The sequence below is a fragment of the Oncorhynchus mykiss genome, chromosome 9, assembly GCF_013265735.2.
Source record: "Oncorhynchus mykiss isolate Arlee chromosome 9, USDA_OmykA_1.1, whole genome shotgun sequence".
NCBI lineage: Eukaryota > Metazoa > Chordata > Actinopteri > Salmoniformes > Salmonidae > Oncorhynchus > Oncorhynchus mykiss.
The window spans coordinates 18,467,270-18,482,082 of record NC_048573.1 but is presented as its reverse complement, the minus strand read 5'-3'; the positions used below and the strand labels follow the sequence as shown (position 1 = coordinate 18,482,082).

The 14,813-nt window shown below is 44.6% G+C and overlaps 1 protein-coding gene across 4 annotated transcripts in view; it reads left to right on the top strand.

Annotated features, from left to right (window-relative positions):
- The window catches only part of LOC110531661 (neuroligin-2), a 275,217-nt gene that overhangs the window by 124,140 nt on the left and 136,264 nt on the right, over positions 1 to 14,813 (top strand). For 2 of the 4 annotated variants that reach the window (XM_036987502.1, XM_036987501.1), the window contains exon 3: positions 8,417 to 8,470. The exons of the other annotated variants lie outside the window; for them this stretch is intronic. In XM_036987502.1, the coding sequence (XP_036843397.1) occupies positions 8,417 to 8,470 (54 nt within the window). The remainder of the gene's footprint in view (positions 1 to 8,416; positions 8,471 to 14,813) is intronic. 4 annotated transcript variants of the gene reach the window in all.

Sequence of the window (14,813 nt, the reverse complement as noted above, 5' to 3'; positions counted from 1 at the left end):
TCTCTCCCCCTCTCTCTGTCTCTCTCGCTGTCTCTCTCTCTCTCCCCCTCTCTGTCTCTCTCGCTGTCTCTCTCTCCCCCTCTTTCTCTTTCTCTCTCACCCCCCCCCCCTCTCTGTCTCTCTCCCCCTCTCTGTCTCTCTCCTCCTCCTCTGTCTCTCTCTCTCCCCCTCTCTCTCTCTCTCTCTCGCTGTCTCTCTCACTCCCCCTCTCTGTCTCTTCCTCTCTCTGTGGCTCAAAGGGCCGTCTCTTCAGAGCTTGCTGTAGCTGAGGTGGCTAGTGGCTGTGAATGCAAATTAGCCCCCCCCCCCTCCCCCCACACACACACACACACACACACACACACACACAGAGGCGCCTCTGCCAGAGCGCACTGCTCACAGTGCCTCCGAAAGTACTGAATGGAGGGGCAGAAATGCAGAGAATGGGAGAAAAGGTAAAGGGAGAGATAGAAAGCAGAAGGTTATTGAAAGATAAACCTCCACCGGAGTTTCACCGATGTTTACAAGCTGTTGACATGTAACCTACATGTATGAGAACACAAGTCAATACTAAGTCTCCAACCCCTGACCCTCAGGTAATGAAAACATAGACTTACTGTACCCTCTTCTGTTCAGGGAACACAATTAATGACTATAGGATTAATCAATGGAGTTGTGGGCTGGCCTGCTGAACTAGCCATACACTGTACACACACACACAGGGAAGATAAGTATCTGTCTGATTTCTACAACATCACCCCCCACCCTCCATTTCCAATTTTTTAACTGCCCCAGTGTTATTAGGCAGGGACCAGGGGGGGGGGGGGGGGGGGGAAGAGAGAGGAGAGGAGAGAGAGAGAGAGAGAGAAAACAAATGTGAGTGAGAGATTGTTGGAAGAGGAAACTTGGCAGTTACATCTTTTTCCACATTCCCTCCATATTACCTTGATTTTGATCAAATAATGTCCTTCAAGCGTTGCCAAACAACTAAACCTCCCAAAACATATACAAACACGTTCCGAGCGCTTTCCTAAAGGAGGGCTCTGAACGCAGCTCTAATCTATCTGATTAGAAGACACGTTCTGTTCCATTTTAATGGGATTTATGGCATCGTTCCCCAGAGACGGAGGATAAATATTTTCCCTCAACGCGGGGTAGATTACCCAGTAAACCTCCAGATTAGTCCCTTGTCTGCTAGAGAGGAGCACGGAATTACACGGAATCACACGGAATCACATGGAATCACACGGAATCACATGGAATCACACGGAATCACACAGAATCACACGGAATCACACGGGATCACACGGGATCACACGCAGTCCTTGCCAAACATCAAACACACATGGCAGAGACATACATACACATACAGACACACAGATGCAGCCATGTAGGCACAGACGCACACAAACTGTAGACACATGGCAGATGCATATGCATGCATAGCAGATAGACACAAACACTCACACACACACACACTCAGAGAGAGAAAGAAGGAGAGAGAGAAACACATCGTGCCTGTGACTGGTTACATGGGGAGAAAATGGTTTTAACCTTCATGCGTTCTCGATCATCACCGTTCTTTAAATGTTACTCTATCTGTCTCCCTGTCTGCTTCTGTCTTTTTCCAACCCTCTCATCTCCTGCTCTCTCTGTCTAACTGCTTTCCTGCCCTCTCTGCAGTCTCTCTCTGTCTAACTCTGCTGTCCTGCCCTCTCTGCAGTCTCTCTCTGTCTAACTCTGCTGTCCTGCCCTCTCTGCAGTCTCTCTCTGTCTAACTCTGCTGTTCTGCCCTCTCTGCAGTCTCTCTCTGTCTAACTCTGCTGTCCTGCCCTCTCTGCAGTCTCTCTCTGTCTAACTCTGCTGTCCTGCCCTTCTGCAGTCTCTCTCTTTCTAACTCGCCCTCTCTGCAGTCTCTCTCTGTCTAACTCGCCCTCTCTGCAGTCTCTCTCTGTCTAACTCACCCTCTCTGCAGTCTCTCTCTGTCTAACTCACCCTCTGCAGTCTCTCTCTGTCTAACTCGCTCTCTCTGTAGTCTCTCTCTGTCTAACTCATCCTCTCTGCTGTCTCTCTCTGTCTAACTCGCCCTCTGCAGTCTCTCTCTGTCTAACTCGTCCTCTCTGCAGTCTCTCTCTGTCTAACTCGCCCTCTGCAGTCTCTCTCTGTCTAACTCGTCCTCTCTGCAGTCTCTCTCTGTCTAACTCGCCCTCTCTGCAGTCTCTCTCTGTCTAACTTGCCCTCTCTGCAGTCTCTCTCTGTAACTCACTCTCTGCAGTCTCTCTCTGTCTAACTCGTCCTCTCTGCAGTCTCTCTCTGTCTAACTCTCTGCAGTCTCTCTCTGTCTAACTCTTCCTCTCTGCAGTCTCTCTGTCTAACTCGTCCTCTCTGCTGTCTCTCTCTGTCTAACTCGCCCTCTCTGCAGTCTCTCTCTGTCTAACTCGTCCTCTCTGCAGTCTCTCTCTGTCTAACTCGTCCTCTCTGCAGTCTCTCTCTGTCTAACTTGCCCTCTCTTCAGTCTCTCTGTAACTCGCCCTCTGCAGTCTCTCTCTGTCTAACTCGTCCTCTCTGCAGTCTCTCTCTGTCTAACTCTCTGCAGTCTCTCTCTGTCTAACTCTTCCTCTCTGCAGTCTCTCTCTGTCTAACTCGTCCTCTCTGCTGTCTCTCTCTGTCTAACTCGCCCTCTCTGCAGTCTCTCTCTGTCTAACTCGTCCTCTCTGCAGTCTCTCTCTGTCTAACTTGCCCTCTCTGCAGTCTCTCTCTGTGTAACTCGCCCTCTGCAGTCTGTCAATTCAATTCAATTCAATTCAAGGGCTTTATTGGCATGGGAAACATGTGTTAACATTGCCAAAGCAAGTGAGGTAGACAACATACAAAGTGAATATATAAAGTGAAAAACAACAAAAATTAACAGTAAACATTACACATAGAGGTTTCAAAACAGTAAAGACATTACACATGTCATATTATATATATAAATACAGTGTTTTAACAATGTACAAATGGTTAAAGGACACAAGATAAAATAAATAAGCATAAATATGGGTTGTATTTACAATGGTGTGTGTTCTTCACTGGTTGGCCTTTTCTCGTGGCAACAGGTCACAAATCTTGCTGCTGTGATGGCACACTGGAATTTCACCCAGTAGATATGGGAGTTTTTCAAAATTGGATTTGTTTTCGAATTCTTTGTGGATCTGTGTAATCTGAGGGAAATATGTCTCTCTAATATGGTCATACATTGGGCAGGAGGTTAGGAAGTGCAGCTCAGTTTCCACCTCATTTTGTTCGCAGTGAGCACATAGCCTGTCTTCTCTTGAGAGCCATGTCTGCCTACGGCGGCCTTTCTCAATAGCAAGGCTATGCTCACTGAGTCTGTACATAGTCAAAGCTTTCCTTAATTTTGGGTCAGTCACAGTGGTCAGGTATTCTGCCGCTGTGTACTCTCTGTTTAGGGCCAAATAGCATTCTAGTTTGCTCTGTTTTTTTGTTAATTCTTTCCAATGTGTCAAGTAATTATCTTTTTGTTTTCTCATGATTTGGTTGGGTCTAATTGTGCTGTTGTCCTGGGGCTCTGTGGGTGTGTTTGTGTTTGTGAACAGAGCCCCAGGACCAGCTTGCTTAGGGGACTCTTCTCCAGGTTCATCTCTGTGTAGGTGATGGCTTTGTTATGGAAGGTTTGTGAATCGCTTCCTTTTAGGTGGTTGTAGAATTTAACGGCTCTTTTCTGGATTTTGATAATTAGTGGGTATCGGCCTAATTCTGCTCTGCATGCATTATTTGGTGTTCTACGTTGTACACGGAGGATATTTTTGCAGAATTCTGCGTGCAGAGTCTCAATTTGGTGTTTGTCCCATTTTGTGAAGTCTTGGTTGGTGAGCGGACCCCAGACCTCACAACCATAAAGGGCAATGGGCTCTAGGACTGATTCAAGTATTTTTAGCCAAATCCTAATTGGTATGTTGAAATTTATGTTTATTTTGATGGCATAGAATGCCCTTCTTGCCTTGTCTCTCAGATCGTTCACAGCTTTGTGGAAGTTACCTGTGGCGCTGATGTTTAGGCCAAGGTATGTATAGTTTTTTGTGTGCTCTAGGGCAACAGTGTCTAGATGGAATTTATATTTGTGGTCCTGGTGACTGGACCTTTTTTGGAACACCATTATTTTGGTCTTACTGAGATTTACTGTCAGGGCCCAGGTCTGACAGAATCTGTGCATAAGATCTAGGTGCTGCTGTAGGCCCTCCTTGGTTGGTGACAGAAGCACCAGATCATCGGCAAACAGCAGACATTTGACTTCGGATTCTAGCAGGGGGAGGCCGGGTGCTGCAGACTTTTCTAGTGCCCGCGCCAATTCGTTGATATATATGTTAAAGAGGGTAGGGCTTAAGTTGCATCCCTGTCTAACCCCACGACCCTGTGTGAAGAAATGTGTGTGTTTTTTGCCAATTTTAACCGCACACTTGTTGTTTGTGTACATGGATTTTATAATGTCGTATGTTTTACCCCCAACACCACTTTCCATCAGTTTGTATAGCAGACCCTCATGCCAGATTGAGTCGAAGGCTTTTTTGAAATCAACAAAGCATGAGAAGACTTTGCCTTTGTTTTTGTTTGTTTGGTTGTCATTTAGGGTGTGCAGGGTGAATACATGGTCTGTTGTACGGTAATTTGGTAAAAAGCCAATTTGACATTTGCTCAGTACATTGTTTTCATTGAGGAAATGTACGAGTCTGCTGTTAATAATAATGCAGAGGATTTTCCCAAGGTTACTGTCTAACTCGTCCTCTCTGCAGTCTCTCTCTGTCTAACTCTCTGCAGTCTCTCTCTGTCTAACTCGTCCTCTCTGCAGTCTCTCTCTGTCTAACTCGTCCTCTCTGCTGTCTCTCTCTGTCTAACTTTTTCTCTCAATATCCCTTCCGTCTGTCTGTCTGTCTGTCTGTCTGTCTGTCTGTCTGTCTGTCTGTCTGAATCTCTCTCAATCTTTCTCTCAAGCTCTCTCTCTGTGTTCAAACACCTATCTTCCTCCATTACACTGTTTATACTTTTTTACCTCACATTCTCCTTCCGTTATAAATATGTATTTTTCACACTGATTCTCTTCATATGAAACACCCTATTTTCTCCTTTTCTCTCACCTTATAATGCCACACTCTGTTCTGTTTCTGAGGGAGGGAGAGAGGGAGGGGGAGAGAGGGAGGGAGAGGGAGGGAGGGAGGGGGAGAGAGAGAGAGAGAGGGAGGGAGGGAGGGAGGGGGAGAGAGAGAGAGAGAGAGGCAGATAGAGAGAGAGAGAGGCAGATAGAGAAGAGAGAGGCAGAGAGAGAGAGAGAGGCAGATAGAGAGAGAGAGAGAGAGAGAGGCAGATAGAGAGAGAGAACTAAGTAACACTGGACAACAAATAGAGATGTGTGACCTATCCATGTTAATCAGTAACCTAAACAGATGTTCTAGATGGTCTTCATAAAGGAACATAGAGAGTTAGTTAAAAGGCCAGATTGAATGCTGTAGCAGTCCCTGCTACAGAACCATATATAGTAAACCAATTAATCATACTTGGTGATTTTTCACACATAGAATATCTAAATATTCTATAAATAGATAGTGTCAGAGATAGTCATGACACACACACACACACACACACACACACACACACACACAGTGTTGCCATCTGCTGACAAGGCATGCCCCACGGAATGGGTGGGTGGCTGACTCATGCTTCCACAGGTTGGAGGAGGGGTGACGAAGGGAGAGACAGGGGCTTGGAGAAAGACGTGTGGTGCGTGAGTCATCATAAATAAAACACGATGAGACTAGACACACACACCCCGTGTACTCCTCCTCTCAACCCAACCACCATCATTCCTCTTTTTAGTCCACTTCCAGCCTGTCAGTGAAACGCTCAGTGACTCATACGTCAACCTGTACAATCACACTGCTGTCTGCTGGACACAATTAGATGCTCACCACGAAGACTATACTTACTCTGTCTGCACAGACACATGTTAATAGATACACATGCACACACTGTGGTTGTGTAGATTCACTCTGATATACACACAGGTTCACACACACACACACACACACACACACACACACACACACACACACACACACACACACACACACACACACACACACACACACACACACACACACACACACACCCTGGGTGGTGTGGCTGGTGTGAGCATCCGTGCTGTCTTTATAGCTAGGGGGGAGCCTGTGTGGCTGTGTGTGTGTGTGGTTAGAGGTGGAAGTAGAGCTGAAATAAAACATTATGTAACCTGGTTCACAGTCAGTGAGCTGCTCTGCACCAGCCCTGAGTTCCAATACTATTCCAAATCATTTCAAATACTTTATCTGTGGTTGAGCCAATAGAATGATCCGAAAATGGCCAAACCCTACCCATATGGCGCTCTAGGCAGGCCAGAGCAAACGCTCAAAGTGTATGAGAGTTTGCCGGGAGATGGGAGGGAAAGGAAAGGAGGAAATAAGGTATATTTTTTGGAAGTGAGGAGGGAGAAAGTCAGCTTTTCTTCTACATTTTCTGCCCGAAAATGCTGTGGTAAACATTAGCGCAGCCTCTTAAATCCTCCTTGTGACTTGAAAGGTGTCTAGATACAGTGGACAGGGATTCATTGACTTTGTTATTAGGGGATATCAACCCTTCTGTCTTTTCACAGTCCATAAATAATCATTATGTTGAACGATGTACCCTACACACAGGACAGGTTGACATGCTGCTTCTCTTACCATTTGCACAGCTGTATCCAATCAGCATCGCGAAGGGTCGCAATTCTTTAAGTTCTACCCAATGTTTTGCATCTGTAAGCCATTTTACCTCGGGTTCATTTTGATCTGACTGACGGTGACCTTCATTAAGAACAGCCAGTGACACAATCACACACTCTTATGGTTGTCTATCTATGTAGACCTTTTCTGAACTGTCACTGCAGTTACAGAACTTCATTTGTCCACAAATAACACATACAGACAGACTTCCTGGTTTTCGGCCTATCAGAGCAGGGCAGGGCTGTGATTGGCAGGGGGGGACAGTGATGGAGTCCTGCCCATTGTTTCCCTCCTAGCTAGCTGTAAACCCAACAGCAGATTGTGCTTCCTGTTAGCCCAGGCCTCTTTCTTGATTGGCTGCTTCCCTGATTGCTGCTTTGCATATCACAAGATTAGTTCCTCAACAACAAACTTCCACTTATGAGGGGAGGGGAGGGGAGGGGAGGGAGAGGAGAGACGAGCAGCATCACTCTGTTCTCTCTCTCTTCCCTCTCCCTCTCCATCCCTCTCCTCCGTTTGCCAAGAATAGCTGGTGGGCAGATGCAGATTGAATTACATGCATCTTTTACCCACCACACAGCACACACTCCGCTAACTAGCATCAACCTACATGTCATTTCTAATTGACACACAGCTTGTTGTGCGTTGTATGTGTAATTACTCATTCACTGGGGGGAATGGCATTGAGGTTTACCGCTAAGCCACACACACACACACACGCGCGTGCGCACACACACACACACACACACACACACACACACACACACACACACACACACACACACACACACTGCACACCTGTGTCCCTTTCCCCTGTTTTCTAACACATGCTTAACATGATCTCTCATTGTTCCAGGTCCCTTCCCCTGTGTCTCTCTCTCACTAACGATGGCTGACTAATAAAGATATCATTTTGTTGTGTGTGTTTAAAAAAACAAAAACAAATCTAATGTGTTTATCTTGTTGATGTTGTACAAAGCATTGTGGGAACTGTAGTTTACATATAGGGATAAGGAAGGAGTGTGTCAGTGTTTGTGTGAAAAAATGTAGCACGCTACTCATGGGTCACAACAGGGGGTTGTTGTCGATTTTGGATGAAGTCAGCGTTTTGTTTTGGTTTCGACGAGGCCCACTCCTCCCCTTTTGTACCCCTCTTCCCGACGTTCCTTTTTTGGGTTGTGAGGGGAGAAGGGGGGAGTAAGGGTGGGAGATGTTTTTCTAACCACAGATACTCATTCTCTAATCCTCCTTTCATAGATTTTTACTATGGTTCCCTGAAGCCATAAACACAACTTGAACACAAGTAACAAAACTTGGGTTCCGGAAGGGCAGCGCAACCAATAAACCACTAGTAAACAACCAGTCACAACTCTTTATCTGTTTCTCCCGGGTGACAAGGCGTGATTGAGTCTTCAGATTGGAGGTCGTTCTTTTATCTTGACAGAAGCGGTTGTTGTCTTTTCTAATAATGAGTCTGTCTGTTTTTGTTTTTAGAAAGAGACAGAAAAGACTTGCTGAACTTTCTCTTTTTTTTGCTCTTTCTTCTTTTCTTCTTTTCACTTTTTCTTTGCGTTTTTTTTGCCAGTAATCTTTTTTGAATTTTCTCTTTTCTCTTTTTCCCCCCCTTTTTTTCTTGCACCCTATAGGTCCGCTCACAAAAAAACACCATGAGTCTACAATGAACAGACCGAGAGATGAAGGTATTTTTCGTTGCATGTTTTTCCTTTTTTTCTTGTTTTTAAAAGTATTTTTGGGGGGGATATATAGAGAGACATAAGTAAAAACAGACATCTATTAGCTATGCGGTACACGATATATATGTTTAAATATATACAATGTGTTGGCGTTTGTGTCTGTGTTGATTGAGTATCATCGTATTCATTTTGAATTCATAGAACCAATAGCTTATTCACTGAGAGAAAGCATTAGCTTAATAGCAGTTTGAGGATGACAGTCCTTGGCTAACCTCATCACCAGGTTCAATTGCTATCGCATACAACGAGAAAGAGCCGGCTGGTGGGCAAGATTAGACTAATATAATAGTTATGAAATCAACATTGTGTCATCTCTATAGAGTTCATTTCGTATACAAAAAAACCTCTCAGACACATTGACTGACTGACTGACTAGACAGGGAGTTTGACGACCTGGAATATGGCCTCTATATAACATTTTTCTTTCACCATTGTTGTTCCTCCCACAACATTAATTAAAGTTAATGTTAATGTGATGCAGCCGAATAGCTATTGAGATATGACTCACGGTGGGATAGATGTACCAAGCTTCAAAAGTCAAGGTTAGGGGAGCCTGAGCCAGATAGAGAAAGAGAGGGCAAAATTGAGAGAGAGAGATAGATAGAAAGAAAGAAAGAAAGAAAGAAAGGGAGAATTTTTAATTTTTTTTTTAAAAGAAATACATTATTCTCCTTTTTATCAGAATGAAGGCCTCTTCCTTTGTGTTTTCTCAACAGAAACAGACACAACAACACTATTAGCTGCCCCCATCTTGCCTCTTGGAGTCATTTCTTGATGTTGTCGATATGATGCACATCATTTTCCTATGTTTCAGCTCTTTTTTTGAGTGTACAAAAGTTCATATTTTTCTCTTGGGTGTTCTTTTGATATTTATTGGGTATTTTCTTAGGTGAAAGGTGTGCAGAGTTGGGGTAAAGATAATATGGAGTTTCTCTTTGCTCGAACACATTGACACAGGTTGTGATATGGCAATTAGAAAGGCAACTACCTGTTCTTGGGGCCAACGACAGATTGGCTTCATGAAATGAATGTTTTACAATAGATCATGTTTCTGAAAACAGAATACCTGTCCCTAACCTCATAACGTCACTGAATTTTCCAAATGTCAAATACTAATTCATACCTCTGTTTACTAGACCTCCACCCATGTCACCTTTCAAAAACCGGACTCCTAAGTCCTCAATACAGGAAGGACTTAATACTAACTCCTGGAGCTTATTCAGGAGGGTGTCACTTCTGTTTACCAAGTTTCAGATAGAAATGTCATGTGTCGAGCTGAAAATCCACCTTATTTTGCTAGAGACTCATGTGTGAGAGAGAGAGAGAGAGAGAGAGAGAGAGAGAGAGAGAGAGAGAGAGAGAGAGAGAGAGAGAGAGAGAGAGAGAGAGAGAGAGAGAGAGAGAGAGAGAGAGAGAGAGAGAGAGAGAGAGAGAGAGAGAGAGCGAGAGAGAGAGAGCGAGAGAGAGAGAGCGAGAGAGCGAGAGAGCGAGAGAGCGAGAGAGGCAGAAAGGGAGAGAGAGAGAGACAGCGAGAGAGACAGAGAGAGGGGGAGAGAGAGGGAGAGAGAGAGAATACATTTCTATGTAAATATTGTTCAACGTTGTGACCTCCTGAATAAGGCCCTGGGTCCGTCCCAATAAAATCTTATTTCTCCTGAAGTGTTCACTTGTTCACTAATTCCCACAAATCTTAAAGCATTGGATTGTTAAGGCGTGTGCTAGGGGGCGTTTCCACCAGATTTCTTATGCCAGTCATTCCTTTCAAATTAGTAAAGAGACGTGAACAGGTGTACACTTTGGGACGTAGAAGAGATAATTGGAACATAGCCCAAGTATTACTGTAACATCTACTTCCTGCCTCTGACTTCCTGTCACGACTAGAGGCATTGTCACGGTGCTATTTGGCTGTTGTTGCTTTGGCCTGATAGTGAATTCCATCACGATACATATCACCTGAGTGGACCCTTAGTCTTACAATAGTCCAATTGAGTTTCTCTGTATAACACAGACATTTTATTGAACACTTTCAATGCTTTGTATGAAAAAAAACAGTTCTGATTTTAATGAGTGAACAGAAAGCATTCAGTAGTCATTCAAGAAATCATATTCAAGCCAAAGAAAAGAAGAAACATGTTGTCAAGGACAACTGCAAGTCCTTGACTAGCACTTCGTAATGCTTTCTCCTAGGTTCAGGTGTTGTGAAGGTAAGGAGGTTATTTGGCTGTAGCAATGTTCTATACTGAACCCATATAAAAAGATTGATTGATCTCTGAGGATAGGTGTGTGTGTGTGTGTGTGTGTGTGTGTGTGTGTCTGTGTGTGTATCACTCTGTCCCGCTCTCTCACACCCCTCCGTCAAATTTTATCAGAAAGGACTGAGGCCCACCTGAGCCCCTAGAACATGACCACAGACCCTTACACACACCTGGCACTTACATTTACTTCACCTCTACGTCTATCTCTCTTTTATCATAGACCTGTCGATTTCACTGAACAAAAATGTAAACGCAACATGCAACAATTTCTAAGATTTTACTGAGTTACAGTTCACATATAGAACTAGTTCAATTTAAATAAATTCATTAGGTACTAATCAAGGGATTTCACATGACTGGGAATACAGATATGCATCTGTTAGTCACAGATACTTTAAGAGAAAGGTAGGGGCGTGGGTCAGAAAACCATCTGGTGTGACCACCATTTGTCTCATGCAGCGTGACACATCCCATTCGTATAGAGCATCCCAAACGTGATCAATGGGTGACATGTCTGGTGAGTATGCAGGCCATGGAAGGATTGGGTCATTTTCAGCTTCCAGGAATTGTGTACAGATTCTTGCAACATGGGGCCGTGCGTTATCATGCTGAAACATGAGGTGATGGCGGCGGATGAATGGCACGACAATGGGACTCAGGATCTCATCAAGGTATCTCTGTGCATTCAAGTGGTCATCGATAAAATGCAATTGTGTTTGTTGTCTGTAGCTTTTGCCGACCCATACCATAACCCCACCGCCACCATGGGGCAATCTGTTCACAACGGTGACATCAGCAAACCCCAGGCCCACACGATGCCGGGCCATCGAAGGTGAGCATTGGCACACTGAAGTCAGTTACAATGCCGACGCCATCAGGTTAAGGCCTTGGTGAGAACGACGAGCACACAGATGAGCTTCCCTGAGATGGTTTCTGACAGTTTGTGCAGAAATCCTTCAGTTGTGCAAACCCACAGTTTCATCAGCTATCCAGGTGGTTGGTTTCAGACGATCCTGCAGGGGAAGATGCCAGATGTGGAGGTCCTGGTCTGGCATAGTTACACATGGTCTGCATTTGTGAGGCCGGTTGGACGTACTGCCAAATTCTCGAAAATAACGTTTTAGGTGGCTTATGGTAGAGAAATTAACATTCAATTATCTGGCAACAGCTCTGGTGGACATTCCTGCAGTCAGCATGTCAATTGCACACCCTCATAATCTGAGACATAGGTGGCATTGTGTTGTGTGACAAAACGGCACATTTTAGAATGGCCTTTTATTGTCCCCAGCACAAGGTGCACCTGTGTAACAATCATGCTGTTTAATCAGCTTATTGATATGCCACACCTGTCAGGTGGATGGATTATCTTGTCAAAGGAGAAATGCTCAGTAACAGGGATGTAAATACATTTGTGCACGTCATTTGAAAGAAATACGCTTTTTGTGCATATGGCACATTTGTGGGATCGTTTATTTCAGCTCATGAAACAGAGGACCAATGCTGCGTTTATATTTGTGTTCAGTGTAGTTGCTCCACGGACATGTTGGTAAACCTAGAAAAAAAACGAATCTAACATTTATCACGAAGTACCAAGAAATGTTTTCAATATTTGACCAAGAAACTTTACAAATTTGTTCAAACGTTTTGAAAAATTGATAGAATCAGTGCAGTTTCTCTGCAATAAAACCATGCGAAAACAACTCTATTTAAATGCAGCACAGTGCAACAGAAAGACTAAGTGTCCTCGACCTTACATGTGAAGTACTTAAACAGGACAATAAAAACATGTTACCTAAACTACAGCCAGACTATACAGGATGTCTGATTTGAGAAAAATAGCATTAATATGTCACATATGTCTTTTGTACGTGTGGAATAGGACAAATACACTATATATACAAAAGTATGTGGACACCCCTTCAAATTAGTGCATTCAGCTATTTCAGTCACACCCGTTGCTGACGTGTATACAATTGAGCACACAGCCATGCAATCTCCATAGGCAGACATTGGCAGTAAAAGGCCTTACCGAGAGCTTAGTGACTTTCAACGTGCCATCGTCTTAGGATGTCACCTTTCCAACAAGTCTGCCCTGCTAGAGTCAACTATAAGGGCTGTTATTGTGAAGTGGAAATGTCTAGGAGCAACAACGGGCCACACAAGCTCACAGAATGGATCCACAGAGTGTTGAAGGGTGTAGCAAGTCAAGATTGTCTGTCCTCGGTTGCAACACTCACTACCGAGTTCCAAACTGCCTCTGGAAGCATTGTCAGCACAAGAACTGTTCGTCGGGAGCTTCATGAAAAGGCCTGCCTCGGCCATGGAAGATCACCATGTGCAATGCCAAGCGTCGGATGGAGTGGTGTAAAGCTCGCCACCATTGGACTCGAATCTGGGTTTGGCGGATGCCAGGAGAGCACTACCTGCATAGTGCCAATTGTAAAGTTTGGTGGAGGAATAATGGTCTGGGGCTGATTTTCGTGGTTCGGGCTTGGCCCCTTAGTTCCATTGAAGGGAAATCTTAACACTACAGCATATAATGACATTCCCAGCGATTATGTGCTTCCAACTTTGGGGCAACAGTTTGGGGAAGGCCCTTTCCTGTTGCAACATGACAATGCACCTGTGCACAAAGTGAGGTCCATACAGAAATGGTTTGTCGAGATCGGTGTGGAAGAACTTGATTGACCTGCACAGAGCCCTGACCTCAACCCCATCAAACACATTTGAGATGAATTGTGACCCCCGACTGCGAGCCAGGCCTATTCGCCCAACATCAGTGCCGACCTCACTAATGCTCTTTTGGCTGAAAGGAAACAAGTCCCCACAGCAATGTTCCAACATATAGTGGAAAGCCTTCCCAGAAGTGGAGGCTGTTATAGCAGCAAAGGGGCGACCAACTCTATGTAGTTCCTGCTTGAGCTGTTCTTGTCATTTAATGTTCTGCCATGTTGGCCGATATTATGTCATGTTTCATGGTTTGTGTGGACCCCAGGAAGAGTAGCTGCTGTTTTTGCAACAGCTAATGGGGATCCTAATAATATACCAAAACTCCATATTAATGCCCATGATTTTGGAATGAGATGTTCAATGAGCAGGTGTCCACATACTTTTGGTATGTTGTGTATATGCACCCATCAAATTATTGTTATTATTAATATTATTAATATTATTCCACAATGTTATACGTATTACTTCACCTATAATGAGTCTTTGAATCGAGGCTGCAATGTTCTGTATGTTAATCGGGCCTTGGTGAACAATAGTTATATCTTAATGAATGTACTTTATATCACTTTATTATCTGTTTATTACCCTGCTCTTCAAGATAACATAGAGGAACAAAGTAAAGAGAAGATGAAAGAAATGGTCTAGAGACAGAGATGGTAGAGTACTAACAAGAGCTAACCAGAGTGCACTCTTAGTAAAATTGGTTAATGGTGGAGGAAGATGCAGAGGTAGCTCTGTAGTGTGTCCCTCACTTTGCCTCTCTCTTGAGTTTTCTCACAACCTCTCATCTGCTCTCTCTGTCGGACTCAACACTCATTTCTGTACTGCCTTCTCTCTCTGCCCTGTTTTCTCTCCCTCTTTCTATACCCCTTCCCTCTCTCTCTCTCTGTCTCCCTCCTCGCTTCTCTCTCCCATCCTTCTCTCATTCCCTCTCTCTCGCTCTCCCTCTCTCTGCTTCCTCTCTCTCTCTCCCTCCTCGCTTCTCTCTCCTATCCTTGTCTCTTTCACTCTCTTTCCCTCTCTCTCTCAACGCTCTCTCTCTCCTCCGCATCCCCCCTCTCTCTCTGCTTCCTCTCTCTCTCTCCCTCCTCGCTTCTCTCTCCCATCCTTCTCTCATTCCCTCTCTCTCTCTCTGCTCTCGCTCTCCCTCTCTCTCTCTCTCTGCTTCTTCTCTCTCTCTCCCTCCTTACTTCTCTCTCCAACCCCCCCCTCTCTCTCTCTCTCTCTCTCTCTCTCTCTCCTCCGCATCCCCCCTCTCTCTCTCTCTCTCCCTCCCTTCTCTTTCACTCTCTTTCCCTCTCTCT